The sequence below is a fragment of the Indicator indicator genome, chromosome Z, assembly GCF_027791375.1.
Source record: "Indicator indicator isolate 239-I01 chromosome Z, UM_Iind_1.1, whole genome shotgun sequence".
Classification (NCBI taxonomy): Eukaryota; Metazoa; Chordata; class Aves; order Piciformes; family Indicatoridae; genus Indicator; species Indicator indicator.
In genome coordinates, this window is record NC_072053.1 from 70,152,440 (window position 1) to 70,175,805 (window position 23,366).

Here is a 23,366-nt window from a genome sequence, read left to right on the forward strand (position 1 = left end):
GATGAGTGCCAAGAGGATGAAATCAGACTCTTCTCAGTGATGCCCAATGATAGGATAAGGGGCAATGGGTGGAAGTTGAGGCACAGGAAGTTCCATGGAAACATGAGGAAAAAAAATTCACTGTGAGGGTGACAGAACACTGGAACAGCCTGGCTTCAGGGCTCAAGGAGTCTCCTCTGGAGATATTCCAAATCCACCTGGATGTGTTCCTCTGTGATCTGGTATAGGTGATCCTGCTCTGGCAGGGGGTTGGACTAGATCTTTCGAGGTCCTTTCCAACCCCTAACATTCTGTGATTCTGTGATCCTTTCTTTAAAGAATATAAACACTATTTTCTATAACTGTGACGGAAATCAATATTCTAAACCATATCTCATTAAAACAATGCATATAAAGTATAGACAGTTTCTTCACAATGAACTGATAAATACCTCAAGTATACTTCTGATGCAGATAAATGATTGCTCTAGTATTATAAAATATTGGGAGAAAGAAAATCCCTGAAGTAAGAATAAGGATGCAATAAAGACAATGATCTGAAAGTTTTAAATCCCCCTTCCACCTTAAAAACTAGTCTGAATTTCTAAAACCTTGATTGAACAGAGATGGATTTTCATATTAGGATTGTTTGAAAAAGCACTCAATATGTAAACATCTCAAGCCAAAAGATAATATTTGAAAATGGGTTTGCAATTGCAGTTATTCACAACTAAAATTGTAGCCATGAGATGCGCATGTACTGGGGATTCAAGATTAACATTGGCTGAAAACTGATCACACAAAACCCTCAGTATACTATTAATGGCTTAATTGTACTCACCAACTGTTTGCCAATCCAGTCATATTCATAATCAAACACATAGCCTTTTCGGTCAAGTAAGTCCGTGAAGAGCTTTCTTAAGTAGTCATAGTCTGGCTTTTCAAAAAATTCTAGCCTTCTTACGTAACGCAGATACATAGCCATTTCCTCTGTATAAATAAGAAATGCACACAATTGCCATAGCTTGTTAAATGGCACTCAAAACACGGTACTTATTACATTTTAAAGCATGCTCTACCTCATCATAAAACCTGAACAGTTGTTCACCATAAATCTGTGAAAGATTCCAGAGAGATTCTAAGTATACACTACGAAGTAATCCCCCCACTAACCCTCCCTTTGCATTACCTGTCAAGATCTTCCATTCAACCTTCTATTCCTGATGCACAGTGTATCAAGAAAGCCAGGAGAGAAATGCCTCTGTTTCATTTTTTTTTTTCTCCAATTAATTGTATAAAGGACGGTCTCAGGAAAGGTAAAGGGGTCATGTGAATGTGCAGGGTGGACTACACCTCAAAGAACAGCTATTACCAGAATGTAACCTTCCTTTAAGAGAAGATCCACATATTATGTTCTACAGTAGACAACTGTCCTGACAAAACCCACTCAGATTATATTGAGTTATAAATGTAGCATGACTGTGGAAGGCCGCAACAGCACTGAATGTTTCAAGCATCACGTTATGTAAGGAGAAGTGGCAAATATTCTGAACAGAAACACTGTAGAGAAGTACTAAGGTTACCTGAGCTCTTGTAGAATGACTTCTGACCAGTGTCAGTTTAATATCGCTGTTTAAATACCAGATCAGCATACAAATGGAGAGTCATTTGGGTAGGTATTACATGGAAATTATAAAATTCTCCCAGTAGTGGAGACAACCAGGGAGATTTCTGAAAGGGTCTGGACCTGTGAAGATAAAATGAAAGAGCTTTCCTACTTGTTAAAAGAGTATGAAGTCCAGATTGTGCACTAGCAGCCAGAACCTTCTAGTTAAGCCAAGAGTTTCCGCACAAATGTCTTCCAAGGTGAGGAAAGCATACAGAACCCATATGTTTGGGTTCAAACCATAAAAGACTTCTGAGACAACAGCTCTAAGGAACAAGCATCTTTATGGACAGGAGATTACAAGAATCCAAGGGCTTCAAATCCCATTAAGAAATTGCTCAGACATGTGACTACGTTTGCAGTAAGTCCTTCAGGAATGAAATGAAGAGCATGTGGAATTACAACAACCCAAAAAAAGAGCAGATGGTGAGAAAAGAAGCATTAACAAGCTTTCACAAAAGACCAAGTCCTACAGGTCCTTCCGCTCCAGCAGGTATTACAAGAAAGAAATAATGTACTGGAAGAGTGAAGAAAGCAACAACCTAAACACACTGAAGTTCTGGTTCCTTTAAACCACATCCGTCCACACCTTTTATTACCAAACCAAACCAAATCAAACCAACAAAACAAACAAACCACGAAAACCCTCAATAAACACAAAAAATCCACCCCAAAATAACAACAAACAAACAAACAAAAACCCATGAAAAAGGAAACAAAACCAAAACAGGACAAAAAAAAAACCACAAAAAATCCCAAACTAAAAAAGCACCCCCCTCAAAAAAACAAGAAAAAAAAAAAACAAACCAACAACAATAAAAGCAACATCCCAAAATAAACAAAAAAACACCAAATGAAAGAAACAAAGGCACTGCAGTGGTTTGGAACAGAGTACTCCACAACTGAGGAGAAAGTTCTTCACAGAGAGAGTGGTTGGCCATTGGAATGGGCTACCCAGGGAGGTGGTGGAGTCACCATCCCTGGAGGTGTTCAAGAGGGGATTGGATGTGGCACTTGGTGCCATCGTTTAGATAGTCATGAGGTTTAGGGTGACAGGTTGGACTCGATCTTTGAGGTCTCTTCCAGCCTTCTTGATTCTATGATTCTATGAATTCCAGGTGAGCATAGCTCTTAAGAACTATCTTCTTTAGGAACCTTTGCAGATCAGGAAAGATCTGGGAAAAAACCCAGAGAAAACAAATGACACCTTACAGTCAAGCCAAAAAGGCTGTCTTCATGGTTCCAACATACAAGAGAAGATAGCTCTATGTGACTAGAAAGTCAGAGGATGAGTAAGGTTAAAAGTAGATATCATCAATATTTACTGATTCTGTGAAGAGGTATGTAAGTCAGAGCAGCACAATGGTATCACTGCACATTCACCCTGATCCACACATCACATTCCAGTAAGTCTGGAGAAGCTGACATTTTATGGTCCAAACAAGGTGTTGTAAAGAAGACAATCTTCTGATATAGAATGGCTGAGAAGCACAGAAGCAGTGCTAAGAATGAACTATGCTATGTTAAACTTTCAGAGACAGTGGGGTAGAAAGAGCGAGAAGTGAAGTCTTGAGATGAGATTGATAAAAGAAAGTCTTGAGGTAGCATCATATTGGTGCTGGCAAGAACACACCACAGAACAATTGTGTGGAAACATCCCAAATTACTCACTTTTGACAAAAACAGAGTATTTTAGACATAAACAGATGGAGAAGTGAATAGGAGGAAATCCTTGGTACCTGAGATCCAACTCTAAAAACAAGCGAGACTTCAGCAGTGCTAACAGAGGAGATCAGTGTGTGAAGAAGGTGAAGAGAAATATTGCAATACTTTCTCAATGCAGACTGGAAATCAAATCATGCACAATGTCTTCAGAGGTGTGAAGGCTGGAACTAAGCTATAAAAATGCAACTGAACCTGTTACAACTATCTGATTCAAAAAGTCAAATACCTTACGTATTTGAAGCAGAAACTCCAGAGTTTAAATCTCACTCATATTTTATACAAGGCTTGACACACTCCAAAACAGTACAGTTCCACAGAACAGGGAATGAAAAAGAAAAGTCTTTCACATGTCAAAGACCAAGTATCTTCCAATGACACTACAGTTCTCTTGCCTTACGGAATATCGGCTATCTCAGTCTGATGGTTGCCTGAAAAGAACTGAAATGATGGTGGGTGTACTTCCCATTCTATTCTCTCATCAGTGACAGAGGACAGAAGGCAGCAGAAAACCCATGGATATCTGACACAGAAATTTCCACATACAACACTGTATATACTCTTTTTTAGTCTTTTAAAACACGTAAGAAAAAACTTTTAAGAATTTTATCTTGGGTTCTCCAAGGTCAAGCGTCTTTTAAGCTGTTCTATTTTAAGATTCATTCCTGTCAGCAAGCATGTATCTGATTAAATTTGGTGGAAACAGGCTACTACATCTATATTGCTACTCACTTATTTCCAGGAACTGCACCATATATACCTTAAATTAGATATATAGAGGATTCGGGCAACTACATAAAAACTAAGATGCAAAACATGGATGCACTACTGGATGTAGAAGATTTCTACTGCAGAACAGATTTTTTTTTTTCTCCCCCATATTTAATTTTTCTCAATTCACCAGACATTTGCCCTAAGTTCTGTTAAAAAAAACTGAAATCACCTTTTCCTTTTTTTTTTTTTTAATACAGAGAATAAAGTGCAATGAAAAACATAAGAAAAATCAGTAACAAACTGATTTTTACCATAGAGTGGGAAAGAACTTGAAAAAGTCACCTCGTACACCACCCTATCCCATTGAAATTGGTTACAGCCTTGTCTGGTTTGCTTTCACACAACTCCAGTCAAATAAGCTCCATAGTCTCCTTGGTAATTACAATCCCATTGTGTTTTTCACTATATTTGAAACACAGGAGTTCCAAGTTTAAACCTAATTGCTTTGTATTACATGCATTACTTTGCTCCAGCTGCTGTGGATGTAGCAAACTGATTTCTTTGGTGTTTGCAGCAGCCAAAAGGCACAGAAGTTCTTACCCTCACAATCTTGACCAAACAAATCTTCATCTTTGGTGATAGGTATAGCAAATACAGCACGGAAACCCTCCCACTTCTTTATGACATACCCTTAAAACGGGATATATTTTCTTGAAATACAGACCCCAAAATTTAGCATACTGCTTCAGCTGAGGCTTCCAGAATTCAGTAGCGTGAAAATGACAGTTCCTGCATCTTTCAGGCTATATCCTGTTTAAATTATCCAATTTAGTATATGGGGGTCTTGTTTGTTCATTTAAAGAAGTACAGCAGCATGACACTGTTCACTTGCATTACTTTGTGACTGACTTGAGTCATTACTTAAGAAACATTATCATATGCCAAAATTCTTAATTAGGATTTGATCCTATATTCTTATTCCACCTTGAACTGCATCTTATCTACCTAAGGCTATATTTTTAATCTGTTGGAATGCTTTCATTCTAACCCCACTGTCAAGCCCACATACTTAAAACTTAGTATTTGAAAGTTTAATAAACATTCTCAATTACACAAAGCACTCAAAAATACTTTACAGATCCAGCACAGATCTCTGTGGAGTACCATTTCAAGTTTCGAATTTGGCAACAATGTACTTCCAATTGTTTTACACTTCTTCAATATGTTTTAAGATTACTTGTGAGGATATTTAAAGACAGCAGCAAAAGCACTAAGATTAATGGTGTAAAACACCTGTTTCTCAAGGCCTGATGCGGACAGGATTTCGTTTCATAAGAGAAAATCAAACTATCTTGTTGTGAACTATTCTCAGAAAATCCATTTTGCTTATCAAAGATACTTTGACTAATTTTCAAAGCGTTTATTTTTATTTTGGCAAAATCACACCCATGTGGCATGCACTCCCTGCACCAAGGTGATTAGCCCAACTTTAAGAAAACGTCATATTGGATTCTCTAAGATTTTCCAATACTTCGTTGCTTCTCCATGCACTGAAGGAGAACTAGAAGTGACACTTGAAAATACTTGCCACTATTATTTCAAGCTGTTCCAAATGAAACTTATTTTAAAAAGGTTTGAGATTTGAGCTGAAAAGCTTACAGAATTTTATGCAGGATAAAAGAATAACCTAGTTATCACCATAAGAATATAATAACCATATAATGTTTCCTTTAGAGGAATCTCCTTGAGGAGTAGTTTACTGCTACTTCAAAGGATAATTCATGTATCTACTACCATATTACACAATACACATTTGGAAGCATTTTTAATTTTTTTTTAAAACAGATTTTAAACAATTATCTATGCAAGTTTAATTTTGGAAATTAATATACAATATTTTTATTAACAATAGACATTACCTGGAAAGTTTTCACACAGTACTTCTACAGGGGTTGCTTGTTTTATATGTCCAATTTTCTCGTAACGTTTTTTTAATGTATCAGCCTATGATGCAAAAAGAAACCAAACTTCTTAAGTCATATAGTTTGCAGACAAGCTTCCTAAAAGAAATATCATTGCAAGAAAAGCTGAGATGAAAATAAGATAGAGTAAGATATTAAAAGGTACTACCTTTAAACCTTGCCATGGAAGGCTTCCTCTGAGAAAATACATAAACATGTGACCTAAAGCTTCCAAATCATCTCTTCTACTTTGCTCTGAAATAAAATTCAAATAATATTAAGATATTTAATCTGCATAATTCTACACTATATTTTAAAAGTTAGCTTCCAAGTTACGTAAAAATAATTAGAAGGTATGAAGAACTTGAAATCAAAATGAGCATTTTGGGAGGCTTCTTGTGTAGTATGAACTCCATTAAGAATACAGCTAAAATTTTTAAAAGTGCATGTTGCAGGTACACTCATCTCAGAAGTAGTTTAAACAAACTCTCATTGTAAGAAATTGTTCTCATTTTTACTATGTTTTTTGACCCTCCACATACATAATCACATTTTACTTTCAGTATTTTTTTTGACCCGTTAGTTGTGAACTTGAAACAATTTAAGCAAGATTTAATTGAACTGCATTTTCCTCTATAGAATCATGGAAAAGACTGTATTGCATCTCAGTGACCACATAGAATTTAAGTAAGTCAAAGGGGGCCTGAAGAAGGCACAGAAATATTATTTGATCAGAAAATCAACATGGAGAAGCAAGTACATACAGGTTGCTCTAATGTCTGACTTAAAGGCTGTTGCAAGATACAATGTCTGGCATGGCCACAATTTTTTATCCACAAAAGAGCAGTGGCAGTCCTTCAATAATATCACAGAAGGGTAAAGAAAAAAGAGAAACCAGCAAAGAAGAAATATATTCAAAGTTTCCAGAATACCTATAATACTGTTTTTAAATAAAATTAATTATTATTAGGAAAACTGAATAGAGAATAGGAAGCATCTTTAAATGACTAGTAGAAAACTGAGTTTCATATTTTCCACAGACCATTAGACAGGGTATGTTTCGTACTAACAAGTAGTATTTACCTCTAACTTTGATTTCCTTCCTGACACGACAGAAGACTGAAATATTAACATGGCTTCTAATCAGTATTTCCACAAAGACAAAACAGTTATCCTTTAACAATACAGACTGAGCAGAAAAGTAACTACTTGTTATTTTTGTGCACAGGAAAGTTAAAGCCAGTCTGACTTTGATCTGAACAACTGTTTCAGATCTGAAGACAATGGCACTCTCACTCAAATAAAGTGTGCTCCATGTCCCTTTATTAATTCCCAGCGATTACATACACACATTTCAGTGGTGCACAGTAATAAGACAAGAAGCAATGGGTTCAAGCTTGAACATAGATTTCATCTCAACATGAGGAGAAAACTTCTTTACAGTGAGGGTGACAGAGCACTGGAACAGGCTGCCCAGGGAGGTTGTGGAGTGTCCTTCTCTGGAGACTTTCCAAACCCACCTGGATGCATTCCTGTGCAGACTACCCTAAGTGATCCTACTTTGGGGGGGGGGGGGGGTGTCAGACCTGATGATCTCCTGAGGTCCTTTCCAACCTCTAATATACTATGTGATACTGTGATACCAACCTAAATGCAATCATAGAAGCGAGGGTCAAGGTGCTACTGCTTCTCCCTATTGTACTTGGGCTGGTCAGAGGATCAGTAGGAGTGACTCTTCACAGGCATCCCCATGGAAGTGATGTGGCCGTTGATATCACTGATGCCCAAGCTCCTAGGGAGAAGTCTCCCCTATTATACTGTGCTCCAGCCCCTAGTCCCTGTACGTGTTGCCAGCACATGCAAGGAGAGGTGATGGGGAGAGGATGGGTCCACCCACATCAAATCTATATCTCTCCAACTTGGCAAGTAGGATGTTGTAGGGGACTCTGTGAAAGGCCTTGCAGAAGTCCAGAGAGATCACAACCACAGGTCAACCCTCGTCACTGAGGTAGTCACTTTATCATGGAAAGCCACTAGGTTGGTAAGGCAGGATTAGACCCTATTAAAGCCATGCTGGCTGTCTTGAACCACCTTGCTGTCCTCCATGTGCCTCAGCATGTGATCTACAAGGATCTGTTCCATGATCTTCCCAGGCACAGAGGTGGAGGCTGACAGGTCAGTTGCTCCTAGGGTCCTCTATTATACTCTTTTTAAAAATGGGTGTAACATTTCCTTCTTTCCCGTTACCAGGGATTTCGCCTCACTGCCATGACTTTTCAAATATCATGGAGAGTGACTTTGTCTCCCTGGGCTCCATCTTGTGGGCCATCACCAGCAGATTTATAAAGATAATCTTTGCTTTAAAAAAAATAAAAAAATCTTGCTCATGAGTGAAAAGCTGATTAGAAAAGTATATGAAGACACATACTCGAGAAAGTTCTGAATATGGACAGGATGTCTTAGAATCTAAACAAATACTTAAATTGAAGTTAAAAACTTCTAATAATCTGGTGAATTTATATACTCTGTCTTTTACATGGATTCCTAACGTACTCATAGTTGTCTGTTTTTTTCTCCATACTTAATGGAATATTTTAAGGTTATCATTGCAGAAAGCAAAATCAACTTATGCCAAAAAGTAGAATGAATAGCTGAACTGGTTTGCATATCAGGAAATCAAATCCTTCAGCTTCACTTGTGAAGAAATAAAGAAGCCTATAGATGTAGAGACGCCAGTCAGGAGAAATAATTCAAAACTGAATTTAAATTATAAAGTAATGTTTGGCCATGTGAAATCAACAATTTTCAAAATTTGATTGAGCAAGTCCAAGTGCCAGGTCTTGCACTTAGGTCATAACTACTCAAGGCAACACTACAGGTTTGGGGGAAAGTGGCTGAAAAGCTGCTCAGCAGAGAAAGATCTGGGAGTGCTGATCAACAGCCAGCTGAATGTGAGCCATCAGGGTGCATGGTGGCCAAGAATATCACTAGAAAAGTGATTGCGTCCCTGTACTCAGCACTGGTTAGGCCACACTGTAAGTACTGTGGTTCAGTTTTGGGCCCCTTACTACAAGAAAGACATTGAGGTGCTGCAGTGAATCCTGGGACAAGAACTGGCAGGGCTGATTGATAGGTCTTTAAACTAATTTTGAAGGGGGAAGAGGGAAAATCCAGGCGCACTGAAAATAATTCTGTGATAATTGTGAGTCAGGGTACCAGCTCCACTGCTATTGCAAGGACTGTAAGGGATGGAGGATTATGTGACACCCACAATGCTATCAGATACTCCTCTGCTAAGTCTCTGAAGTATCTGTATACCAATACAAGAAGCATGGGGAATAAGCAAGATGAACCAGAAATCTGGGTTCAGTCACAGGGCTATTATCTTGCCATTACAGAGCCATGGTGGGACAGCTCCCATGACTGGAATATGGTTATAGTTGACTATGTACTTTTCAGGAAGGACAGACTGACAAGACGAAGTGGTGGAGTTGCTCTCTATGTGAATAAGCAACTAGAATGTATTGAGTTCAACCCAGGAGAAAACAAAAGCATTGAAAGCTTATGTGTAAGAGTGAAGGGACATGCAAACATGGGTGATACAGCTGTGGGTGTTTACTACAGACCACCAAACCAGGAAGAACTTGTTGATGAGGAAGCTCAAAGCAGCCTCAAGATCAAGTGCCCTGGTGCTCATGAGTAATTTCAACCACTCTGATATTAGTTGGAAAGATCACACAGCCAAGTATAAACAGTCCAAAAGGTTCCTGCAATGCACTGATCACAACTTTCTCCTTCAAGTAGTTGAAGAACCAACAAGGAGAAGTGCAATGCTGGACCTGGTATCAACAAAGAGGGCGTGGTTGTAGATGATAAGGTTGGAGATAATCTTGGTTGCAGTGACCATGACATGTTAAGAGTTTAATATCAACAGACAAAGAAGCAGGGTGATAAGCAAAATTTCAACCATGGACTTTAAGAGGGCCAACTTTACCCTCTTCAAGACTCTACTTAAAAATATCCAGTGGACTATGGCTCCAGAAGGAAGGGGGCCCAAGAAAGCTGATTAATATTCAAACATTACCTTCTCAAGAAAAATGTGTTCCCTTGGGAAAAAAAAAAAAAAAATCAAGGCAAGCAGAAGACCTGCATGGATAAGTAAGGAACTCTTAGTAAAACTCAAAAATAAAAAGGAGATTTACAATATGTAGAAAAAAGGTCTGCTCAATTTGGAGGATTATAGAGATACAGCCAGAGAATGTGGAGATACAACAAGGAAGGGCAAGGCCCTCTTGGAATTGAGTCTTGCCAGCAGAGTGAAAGAGAACAAGAGGAGCTTTTTTCAAATACATCTTTACTCCTAAGACCAGCCCTCAGAAGCCTCAGTCTCTAGAAGCAAGGGAGCAGAACTGGAGGGACGTGGACATTTCACTGGTCAGTCAGGACTAGGTTAGAGATCTCTTACACCAACTAAAGCCACACAAATTCATGGGCCCTGATGGGATGCATCCACAACCACTGAGTTCGCTGATACTGTTGCTGAACCTCTCTCCATCATCTTTGAAAAGTCATGGAGAACAGGAGAGGTGTCTGACAACTGGAAGAAAGCAAAGGCCACTCCAGTCTTCAAAAAAGGCAAGAAGGAGGACCCAAGCAACTACAGACCAGTCAGCCTCACCTCCATCCCTGAAAAGATGGAGCAGCTCAGTCTGGAGCAGCTCAGTCTGGAGGGCATCTCTAACAACATGGAAGACAAGAAGGTTAGCAGGAGAAGCAAACATGGATTTTCCAAGGGGAGACTAATCTGATAGCCTTCTATGAAACCATGACCAAATGAGTAGATGAGGGAAGAGCAGTGGATATCATATACCTTGGCTTCAGTAAAGCTTTTGATATTGTTCCCCATAACATCCTCATAGAAAAGCTCAGAAAACGTGGCCTAGATAGTTGGTCTGTGAGGTGGATTGAAAACTGGCTTAACAACAGTGTTCAGACAGTTTTCATCAGTGGCACAGAGTCAACTTGGAGGCCTGTGGCAAGTGGTATTACACAGGAATCAGTATTGGGTCCAGTTTTGTCCAATATCTTTATCAATGACCTGGATGAGGGGATTGAGAGCACCCTCAGCACGTTCGCTGATGATACAAAACTGGGGGGATTGGCTGACACCCTGTCAGGCTGTGCTGCCATTCAACGTGACCTGGACAGACTGGAGAGCTGGGTGCAGGCAAACCTCATGAAGTTTAATAAGGACAAGTGCAAGGTCCTACATCTGGGGAGGAATAACAACAGGCACCAGTACAGGTTAGGGGCTGCCCTGCTGGAAAGCAGCTCCACAGAGAAAGACCTTGGAGTGCTGGTGGGCAGCAAGTTTACCATGGGACAACAATGTGCCCTTGTGGCCAAGAGAGCCAATGGAATCCTGAGATGCATCAAGAAAGGTGTGTCCAGCAGGTCTATGGAAGTTCTTCTACCCATCTACTCTGCCCTGGTGAGACCACACATGGAATACTGTGTCCAGTTTTGGGCTCCCCAGTTCAAGAGAGACAGAGACCTGCTGGAGAGAATCCAACGGAGAGCCATGAGGATGATTAGGGGATTTGAGCATCTCTCCTATGAAGAGAGACTGAGAGACTTGGGGTTGTTAGTCTTGAGAAGATTGTGAGGAGATCTCAATATGCATAAATTTGAGAGGTGGGAGTCAAGCGGAGGGGGCCAATCTCTTTTTGATGGTGCACATTAATAAGAAACAGTGGGTTCATGCTTGAACATAGAAGATTTCACCTCAACATGAGGAGAAACTTCTTTACAGTGAGGGTGACAGAACACTGAAAGAGGTTGCCTAGAGTGGTTGTGGAATCTCCTTCTCTGGAGACTTTCAAAAACCTGTCTGGATGCATTCCTGTGTGGACTGCCCTAAGTGATCCTGCTTTGGCAGGGGGTTTGGACTCGATCTCTTGAGGTCCCTTCCAGCCTCTAATGTACTGTGATACTGTGATACCCAAAAGAAGAGCAACAAAGCTGGTGAAGGGTTTGGAGAAGTCTTATGAGTAGCAGCTGAAGGAAGTAGGGTTGCTTAGTCTGGAGAAGTGCAGGCTGAGGGGAGACCTTCTCACTCTCTGTAAGTTCCTGGAAAGGAGGTTGTCAGGTACTGAGGCAAGTGTTGGTCTCTTCTCCTTAGTAACAAGAAAGAGGATGAGAGGAAATAGCCTCAAGTTGCACTAGGGGAGGTAATTGGATATTACAAGAAACTTCCTCACCAAAAGTGTTATCAAACACTGGAATAAGCTCCCCAGGCAGGTGGTTGAATTTCAATCCCTGGAAATATTTAAAAGAACAAAGAGATGTGGTACTAAGGGACATGGTTTAGCACCAAACGTTAAGGCAGAGTTCAATAATGATTGGACTCAATCTTAAAGGTCACTTCCAATCAAAACAATTCTGATTGTGAAATGCTAACACAAAAAGTTATCTTTTCTCCAACATCAGTTAAATGTACCTGCTTAAGTCTTTCTCCTGTTTTGAAGATTTGCAAGCTTTGTTCAATTTGAAAAAGCTCTGCACTCTTCAGCTTTCCTGGAGATACTGCACATTTGCTTTTCTGAAGGGTTATGAATGACATTTTATAAGCAGAGTTTAACATTTCCTACAAAGTAATTGCATACAATCTTTACTTACATTTCATAGAAAAGGCATATCTGAAGTTAATTTAGTAGTCAAGAAAGTTAGACAGGTCTTTCATCTCAATTTACTTTGAGACTAAGGCAGGCACCAAGAAAAAAGCAGAGTTAAGAAGCCTCTAGGTAAAAAAAAAAAAAAGAAAGAAAACTTGTTTATAGATAAGGTAATTCAATTCCTTTCTAAGAAAGGCTTATAAAGGCTCAACACACACCTAAATATTGTCCTTTAGAGGAAATGTATTATAACATTAGTATTAAAAAATGCTTAATGTTGAACTACATTTGAGGTGTGGGAGCTTGTCCAAAGAACAGCAATGAAGCTGGTGGAAGATCCAGAGAACAAGTCCTGTCTGGAGCAACTGAGGGACCTGGAGGTACTTACCCTGGAGAAATGGAGACTCAAGGGAGATCTTAAATTCTCTGTAACTAAAGAGGTGATAGCAAGGTGGTTTTGATTGGATATTATGGAAAATTTCTTCATTTAAATGGCTGTCAAGCATTGGGACAGAGTGCCTAGTGAAGTATTTGAGTCACCATCCCTGATATTTAAATGACATGTAGACCTGATGCTTAAGGACAAGGTTTAACAATGAACTTGGCAGTGTTTGGTTTACAGTTGACTCAATGATCTTAATAGATGGTCTTTTCCAACCTAAATGATTCTATCATTGTAAATTTATTCATTCAGTAATAACAACTTACCTCTCTAGAGGCATCCTATCATTTCTTTAGTTCATCATATAATACAACACTAGCATAATCTTTAACTACTCTGACAAAGCTTAATTGAGAGTATAAGCACTAAAAAAGCTAAAATTCAAGAAATCAGCATCAAATATAAGCTACTTTTATTCCACTACAAGGTATGTTTCAATGATGTAAAAAAACCAGGGAAGGCAGTATAAAGATGTTATGAGACAAGAAAATATATCTTATCTTTTATAGGTAGCTAAGAAAAATAACATAATTATTTGCTGAGACATGAGTATTAGAGACAGAGAACCTTATTTGAATAAATAGTATTTTCATACAAACTGATTTTGCACAGTACACAAAATGTGCAGTTCTTTTTACTACAGGCTATGAAAAATTACAAATTGAAAATAAGAGGATGTCAGACAATGACAGTTGTTAATTACTGTGTTTCTGCACTTGAAAACCACACATACCTTTTCCTAAATGCGTATTTATACTCATGTATCTAGCTGTTCCTGTAAGGCTCTTGTGTTCTCGATACGGTATGTGCTGCTTTGTTTCTGGATCTATATACTCCTTTGCCAAACCAAAATCTATAATGTGAATAATTTGCTGGGTTTTGCTTCCAGGTCGTCCTATTATGAAGTTCTCAGGTTTTACATCTCTGTATATCAAGTTCTTTGAATGGACATATTCCATATGAGAAAGCTTCAAAAAATAAAATACAAAACAAAACAGTAAGTTTAAGATCGCTACACTATAACATGGCAGAAGTTACACAACTCACACTGTCTTTGCATTTAGAACAAATCACCCACCTATCGCCTTAAAACCAAAGGGCTACTGCTCTTTGTATGTGGGTATCTCCTAGTTAATGAAATCTGCACACATCCCCCAGGAAGATATATGACATGGTGTATTGGAAACTCTCATACAGGACATGAATCAGAAAATAACCAAGTTACATTTAAGAACAGCTGACACCGATTATATTTTGTGTACATCAAAACTATAATCATGAATTATGTCAAACACTGAGCAGCAAAGTTCCATGTAGATTGATTATATATCAAAGGCATATTAACCTTTATTCTACACAAATTGTTTTCTACTAAAATTTGTATATTCAAAAAGGAACAAGAAGTATTACATAAAGATGACCTTGTGGACTTGTGATGAGCATTTAAAAAATAACTTTGCTGTTTTGCCTATAGATAAGCTGAATATGTCTACAGTTGCAGGCCTATTATGCAATTACAGCAATTTTTACACTTTTTGGGTACTCTATTTAGGAAATTAGAGAAACAGTATCATTAATATTTTATAATGACTTATTTAGAAATCTTTGTATCAAGTTAAACATGCAAAGCCTCATTTCTTTGTCTTTCTACTTCAACCCACTCTCAGGTGGGAACCAAATCAGGACAAGGCAAAAAAATACCCTCATTGAATAATTTTGTGCTATTTTAGTATTTCTGCAGAGGTTTGGAGGATTTAGTTTGTTCTTTCTCTGACAATTCCCAGAAAATGTATTTTTGTTACTTTGGACTATGATTGGTTTTATTTCATGACAGAGTATGTCAAACTAAAATTAACTATTTCGAGCTATAATTACAAGGAAGGAATAATGAAACCACACTCATGCAATAATTCTTGCAAAACCAGAACAAAGTAAATGAAAGTGACCTAAAACAGTCTTCCTTCTAAAACAGTATCCCAGACTCCTTAGAAGCAACCAATATCAATTTAAAACACAGGAATTACAAATTGTGTAAGTGAAATAAACATTTAATCTATTGAAGACTGACTTAGTTATTCTAATGAATACTCAGATGAACATCTTATCTACTTACCAACTGTATGGCTATCATAAGAACCGTTTTAAGAGAAAACGTCCTACCACACAAGTCAAATAAATTTTCCAAACTAGGTCCAAGTAGTTCTAGCACCATAGCATTATACTTGCCACATGGGCCAAAATAGTAAACCTGAGGTATTCCATCTGTAAAATGAAGGTACAAAGTAATTATAATGGGTTAAAGATTAATGAACATAGCAATATCATTTTTACCCAATTTCAAGTTGATCTGCAGTCAAAAATACATTTTTCATAAAAAAGCAACAATTAAAACCTCCTAAAAGATGCAACAGGACAACCGGTTCCATTAAGTATTTTAACTATTACATGTTTGACTTGTGAAAGATTTAAAGCTTTTTATGGAAAAAAAAAGTCAGACAAAAATATGTCATGTTTTGTAACAGCAAATTGGAACAGGATTTTAAAATGGTATGAAGAGAGGCTTAAATAAGCTCCTTTTCAAATAACTACATATTAAGGCTAAGACAAACCTACATTCAGGAATAAACCCACCTTATTATCAATAGAAAAAGTTTAAGAATCCAAAATAAATTAATGAATAATACTCGAGTTTAATGAGACATTAAGTCAAGTTTTTAGATGCATCCAAATAAAAACAAGAAATTGTAATAGCCATCAGTTATTAACATTTTTTCTAAATACAAACATTTTCTACTTAAGGTTGTGCTCAAAAACATCTCATGTTTTCTTTTCCTCCATTATTTCTGGCTTGTGTTGAGGTAGTACACAAACATTTTTGTTCAGTGTGAGTATATCCATTAAAAATTTTAACACCAAAGACTGGAAGTTCAAATGTTGGGATTTTTTCAATCTAGATTTTTGGTTAAATGTATAGTAGATAGATTTAATAATTCCAACTGCACGAAGGAGAGGAATTTTTTATTTAATATAATGCAGGTGTCTCAAATGGAGTCTTTGATAGAATCAATCAGGCATCAGGCATAGTTTGGCCAGCAGGAGCAGGGAGGTCATTGTACCCCTGTACACGGCACTGGTTAGGCCACACCTTGAGTACTGTGTCCAGTTCTGGGCCCCTCAGTTTAGGAAAGATGTTGAATTGCTGGAGCATGTCCAGAGAAGGACAACGAGGCTGGTGAGAGGCCTTGAGCACAAGCCCTATGAGGAGAGGCTGAGGGAGCTGGGACTGTTTAGCCTGGAGAAGAGGAGGCTCAGGGGTGACCTCATTGCTGTCTACAACTACCTGAAGGGAGGTTGTAGCCAGGAGGGGTTTGGTCTCTTCTCCCAGGCAACCAGCACCAGAACAAGAGGACACAGTCTCAAGCTGCGCCAGGGGAGGTTTAGGCTGGAGGTGAGGAGAAAGTTCTTCACAGAGAGAGTGGTTGGCCATTGGAATGTGCTGCCCAGGGAGGTGGTGGAGTCACCATCCCTGGAGGTGTTCAAGAGGGGATTGGGCGTGGCACTTGGTGCCATGGTTTAGATAGTCATGAGGTGTAGCGTGACAGGTTGGACTCGATGATCCTTGAGGTCTCTTCCACCCTTCTTGATTCTTGATTCTATTCTAATCACTGTGATTCTATTTCTGAAGTGTCACACTAGATACTACTCACATTTCTTAATAGGTCTTTCAAAAACTGATGACCAGAAACCATCCATTAGATTCTATTCTTGCTGTTAAATCATTAAAATCTCAAAGAAACATCTTTTAATAAAACACAATTTCATATTTAAAATTTTGCTAACAAATTTTCATGTTTTACTCCTGTACTTTGTTTTACTTATACAATTATTAAAATTAAATTGAAGCTCAGAACAATGCAGATATGATTTCCAAGAGACATATGGGAACAAAAATATCTCACTGTATGTTCACAAAATGTCTTAAAACATTTTGTGAACAGGTATAAAATACATCTAAAAGGACAAAAGGCAAATTTAATATTAAAGCTGAATTTCTTTTCAAATCTTGCATAGAGTCTAAAATGTGACCTGTCAGTCTAATAATCTAAGTTTAAAAAAAGTCATATTCTCTGAAACGAAACACCTGAGGAATACGTAATTCACTGTTCATAAAAACTTTAAATACAAAGACTGTACCATTGTGTTGAACATTTGATTTTTGTTAAGTTTTCTATGGCAGTATCCCAGAAACCCTAACAAGAACATGTATTTGCAGTACAAGTTTCCTCAGACAGCTGGTGATATGAAGGCCGTAAATGTCTGCAGCACAGTAACTTTCATTAAGGAAGCTAACTACCACGAAGTTTTTTGTTGCTATTCTTTAACATGCATCTCACTTTCTCTAAATAACCAATTATCCAAAAATGTACTTCTCCTTTCATGTAAGCTTCTTCTATGGTGTCTTTTATTATAATACTGTACTATAGAGAACTACAAGATCTATTTTCAGAATACTCTAATGAAATACTGGATTTTGCCTTCCTCCTCCATAGATCAAATACAAATACGAAAAAGAAGACATCTGTAAATCTGGGCGTTGTTTAAGGGACATTAAGTCTCAAGTTTTTCATACCTTACATACATTTGCACTCAGAGCACCAATGTTTAATTGTGTCCACTACAGCTTTGGGCAAAAAACTCCAACTCACAATTTTATCAAAAAAGAAAAAATGAGTGTAGCATTTTCGTTAATCTTTCCCTACAAGTAACAAAGACAAAAACATAATGCCTAAAAAGTTTAAGAGATCAATTGAATACCTTAGCTGTTCAATTTTCTGAAAACTAAAGCTCCCATTTATGTATGATTACACTACACTAGATGTATCTACACTAATACACTTATTCACATGTATAATCACAACCATTTCAGAAGAGTAGCTTATTGCTACTAATGAAAGAGCACATAACACTTTGCACAGCACCTCAGACCACAGTAAAAGTAACAAAATCACCCACAATCATCAGGTAATGGATCAGAAAATATATTTGTACACATAACGGGATATCGTTAGAATTTAAGGTTTCCTGTCTCGCCTCTACTTCATAGTATTATGGAATTACACATGGAAATGTGGATCTATCTGCAGCAGTAAATGCGGTTCTGAAAAAGATGTACAGGAGTGTAAGCCCCCATAAAAAAACACCAACCAACCAAACAACCAAGGCTTTTGAAAAGAAAAAAAAAATCATTGCGTGTGCACTGCTTAGCATATTTACAGATTATATTGTCTAGTTTTCGCTGAACTACTCCTCACAAAGGGCACAAGTAGCATAAAATATTCCTAAAAAGAAAACACAGAGTAAAGATAATACTACTAATGCTAACACAAGTATATAACAGCAGCTGAGACTTCTATACCTTGTTTGATCTTATTTTCAATAATAACTTCTTGAAAAGCTAACCAGAGAAGGACTACCACCTTGCAGAAAACTGCATTAAGTATTCTGCGTAATTATCATGCTGTGCTAAAAATTGTGCATCCTCAAAATACGGGAATCAAAAATATTATCAAAATATCATCAAAAAATCAAATAAGGGGCACATACTATCCAATTGGTAAGTTTTTTCCCTTTAACTCTATACACTGCATACACACAGACTTGTACTTTGCTTTATATACAGAGACTGCAAAAGGAAAACAAATATTTTTCTTATTCCCAGTTTCTTAGTACCAAGTAATGGGTCACTGAATAGAACTACTTGCACTTATTGCAGAGGAAAAAAATTACTTTAAAAATAAACTGATTTAATTCTGAATAGTTCATTCAGCCAAATGCTAGAAAGGGCTGTCATAAACCAAGAAAATGTCCCAGCAATATTCCTTAATAGTTTTTGTTGGACTATACTTAAATATATTGCAAATATCATTCATTTAAACATAAATATTAGCATATTCACATAAATAACTGAGCAGCAAAACCTTCGTGATGAAGTATATCAGCAGCAATAGAACCCAAAACTGAGTCAGCTTTTCCCCCAAGCAACACACAGCAAAACCATAGCAATCACCAGTACATAAACAGTGCATACAAACAGACATCTCTGGTCAAGAAATTGTTTGATTCATCTTAAGTGTTTGTAACATTATAGCATTCTTTTCTATGCCCTATATTTTTATTATTTAATAGATTAAAAAACACATCAACTAATTGCTTATTGTTTATTCTGCTACATAACAGCACCAAAGCAGAAAAAACTAAAGTAGGACAGCACCACCAAAAAAAAAAAAAAAAAAAAAAAAAACAGCTTTCAGATTAAGAGCAAATTTCAGATTTTCACCTACCTATCCCTACCCCAGGAGTATAGCTCAAAGCAACATTCCTGTGAAGTTACTAAAACAATTCGTTTTGCACATTTATACTCAATGACTGTTAGCAAGATATATGGACAGGTTGTGAAATTAGACAACTCTGACAGACGTAAGAACTCATAAAACATTACTTATGCATGTAAGGACTCCTCTGAACTACTTGGCAGCTCTGTAGTTAACAGCTAGGCACTTTATCTTCAAATTTTATTGTTACTGACTGTTAAAAATGCACTTGTTTTAGAAATCAAATTCTATTCTAAAATCTGAAGCTCCAGTAAATTATTACTGTTTTAAGGTAAATCAATTAATATGTTTGCACATGTATCACAGAATACTCTTGAAAAAAATCAAAACCCTGGTAAATTCCATAATTTTGATCCTATAAACAACAGCAAATTCAGGATACTAATCTCAAAATGTTTTGAGAAACACAGAATGGGATAAGTTACTTCATATTGGTTTGTTTTATATTATTAATTTACTTCTAACACTATTGATATACTACTTCATGATACGGTACAGAATACAATACAGAAACAATTAAAATATACCAATTGAGAGAGTAAGAGAGTATAAGATAATTTTGTCTTGGGAAGAGTTATAGCATAGCACAGATGCTGGCATACTGTGACAAAGCCATGCTGTGCTGCATTTTCTTTTACAGGCTAACCTGCAAACAAGATAGATATAGCCACAGGGATGAACTAGAGGTGATCTCAATAACAACCTGAAATCCCATTGTCTTCCCCCCATATAAAATCCAGAATTTTAGTGATTCACAGTGAAAGGTGACAGAAAAATATCACTCATCACTATCTTAAATACAAAAGGTAGCCTCCCTTTGTCTGAAGCTCATGCTACATCCTGAATAGAGTTGTAGTTTAAAACATAAAAATAAAAAAGGTGTTAATTGAACATTCAAATCTCATATACACATTCAAGCTGGTCTGAACTGAAGTTAGATGAAGTAACACATTCATTATGATAAATATTTCTGTTTGCCTACAGGAAAAAGCACTGAACACTGAAGTACTGAACTTTATCCTTGGCCTTCAGCCCAAACACCCTTTCAAGACAGAAAACAAGGGAAAAAACTATAAACAGCAACATCTACCAGTCAACACTAAATCGGTAGTAGTGTTTAATCTCAAGCCCTAAGGCAGTCTGCCACCAAAAAAAAAATAAAATTAAAACATCAGAAATTCAGAGTATTTCAAACTAACTTTCCTCTGCCCAAACCAAAATAGACATCTCTGAAACAGTAATAGAGCAGTTTCAGAATCAAGGTATTCCACAGCTGATCAGATCTTTGTCTCCTTCAAAAATTATCAAGTGAAAAACAAAAGTCTATCAATGGGTGTCCCTTGTTGATACAGACAAGTACTTAGAAGAACTGCAGCACTGCAGGCACAAGCTCCACTAAAGCAGGTTAAGGAGCAGGAGACGCCTGCCATTCTTTTGTTCAACTTGTCAGATGGAAAAGTACAAAAACAATCCACACTGACTTATAAAGACTCCCAGACAGCATGATTAACGACCCACAGATTTATTAAGAGGTATTAGAAAAAAAAATCAGTTAGCATTAAATACTTTTCACTCTCTTCACACTAATATGCAGACTCCTCGTTGCAAAAGGAAACTGAACCACCCAGTACTTAACTGTCAAAGAACTAAACAATTTTTAAAGCTTTTCACCAGTAAGGATTTTAAATTAAAAACTAAAATCCAACTTCAAAAAAATTCAGCTCTCTTGATAAATACTCAAATTGAGCCAGTATTTATCAATTTTCCCCCACCCCAAATCAGTTCTACATCTACAGCTTATCTTCTTAGTTTGAGAAAGACTGATAGTGTAAAATAGTAATATAAAAATAATTTAAGTGCAAACTTTTCTATTAATTTCATACATTTTAAGTGCAACTTACCCCAAGCCCAAGATAGATGCATTCCCTTCAGTAAAAAAAAAATTGGGTAGACATACTAGGAGATCTGCATGCAGGAGCAAGGAGCTTCTGAAGGAAATCTCAGGGAAGAAAGAAATTTACAGTTCATGGAACAAGGGACTTGTCACTTGGGAGAACTATAGAGAAGTTGTCAGGGCATGCAGGAAGGCAAAAGAAAGGCCAAAGCCCTCTTGGAACTAAAACTGGCAAAGGAAGTAAAAGAGAACAAGAAGGGCTTCTTCAAACATATCAGTAGGAAAAGGAGGAATAGGGAAAGTGTGGGCCCACTGAGATGAACAAGGAGGCAGCCCTGATACCTGAGGATGCAGAGAAGGCAGAGTTGCTAAATACCAGCCCCTGTGAACATCTGGACCCCAGATGAAAGAGAGAAAGCCGGGGGGAGAGAAGGCTCTCCACTAGTCAATGAAGACTGGGTTAGGGGTCAGTTATATGAATTGAATATTCACAACTCCATGGGCCCTGATGAGATGCACCCAAGAGCGTTGAGAGAGCTGGCTGATGTTGTTGCTCTACCACTCTCCATTTTTGCAAAATTGTGGCAAACAGGAGATGCCTGAGGACTGGAGGAAAGCCAATGTCACTCCAGTCCTCAAAAAGGGCAAGAAAGAGGTTTGAAGAATCTACAGACCAGTGAGCTTCACCTCCATCCCTGGAAAAATGATGGAGTGGCTCCTTCTGGAGGGCACCTCTAGGCACTTTGAAGAGAAGGTTATCAGGAGTAGTCAGCATGGATTTACCAAGGGGAAATCTTGCTTGACTAATCTGATAGCCTTCCATGATGTCATAACCAAATGGGTAGATGCAGGGAGAACAGTGGATGTAGTCTACCTTGACCATAGTAAGGCTTTTGACACTGTCTCCCATAACATTCTTGTGAGTAAGCTCAGGAAATGGGGGATAGAAGAAAAAACAGTGAGATGGATTAGGAACTGGTTACACAATAAAATGCAAAGAGTGGTGGTCAATGGTGTCAAGTCCTCCCGGAGAGCTGTGACTATTGGAGTGGCCCAGGGACCAGTGCTGGGTCCAGTCCTGTTCGACATAATCAATGACATTGATGAGGGGACAGAGTATCTGCTCAGCAAGTTTGCTGATGACACCAAACTGGGAGGCTTGGCTGATATGCCTGAAGGCTGTGTGGCCATCCAGCGAGACTTGCACAGACTGGAGAGCTGGGCAGAGAGGAACCTAATAAGGTTCAACAAGGATAAGTGCAGAGTCTTGCACCTGGGAAAGAATGATAAACTGCACCAGTACAAATTAGGAGGTGATCTGCTAGAGAGCAGCCCCATCGAGAAGGAACTGGGAGTCCTAGTGGACAAGTCATCCATGAAATAGCAATGTGCCCTTGTAGCCAAGAAGATCAATGGGATCCTGGGGTCCATTAAGAGGAGTGTGTCCAGCAGATAAAGAGAGCTTCTCCTTCCCCTCTACTCTGCCCTAGTAAGGCCGCACCTGGAATATTGTATCCAGTTTTGGGCTCTCCAATTCAAGAGGGACAGGGATCTGCTTGATCCCTCGCTACAAGAACAATTAAGGGACTGGAGCACATGCCTTATGAACAAAGGCTGAGAGACCTGGGTTTTTTCAGTCTGGAGAGGAAAAGACTGAGAGGGGATCTAATAAATGTATATAAAAATGAGGGTTGTGTATCAAGAAGGGACAGCCTCTTCTCACTTGTGCCCCATGATAGGACAAGGGGCAATGGATAACTACAGTACAGGAAGTTCCACCACAACATGAGGAAGAACTTTACACTAAGAATCAGATAGCACTGGAACAGGCTTTCCCAGAGAGATTGTGGAGTCTCCGTCTCTGGAGACTTTCAAGACCCATCTGGATGCATTCCTGTGCAACCTATGCTAGATTACATGGT

General features: G+C 38.0%; 1 protein-coding gene across 1 annotated transcript in view; it reads right to left on the reverse strand.

Annotated features, from left to right (window-relative positions):
* Positions 1-23,366, reverse strand: part of CSNK1G3 (casein kinase 1 gamma 3) — a 41,383-nt gene that overhangs the window by 7,545 nt on the left and 10,472 nt on the right. The window contains exons 4-8 of the mRNA XM_054397621.1: positions 15,272-15,420; positions 13,892-14,126; positions 6,212-6,297; positions 6,001-6,085; positions 821-969 (exon numbers count right to left, since the gene is read on the reverse strand). Of these exons, the coding sequence (XP_054253596.1) occupies positions 821-969; positions 6,001-6,085; positions 6,212-6,297; positions 13,892-14,126; positions 15,272-15,420 (704 nt within the window). The remainder of the gene's footprint in view (positions 1-820; positions 970-6,000; positions 6,086-6,211; positions 6,298-13,891; positions 14,127-15,271; positions 15,421-23,366) is intronic.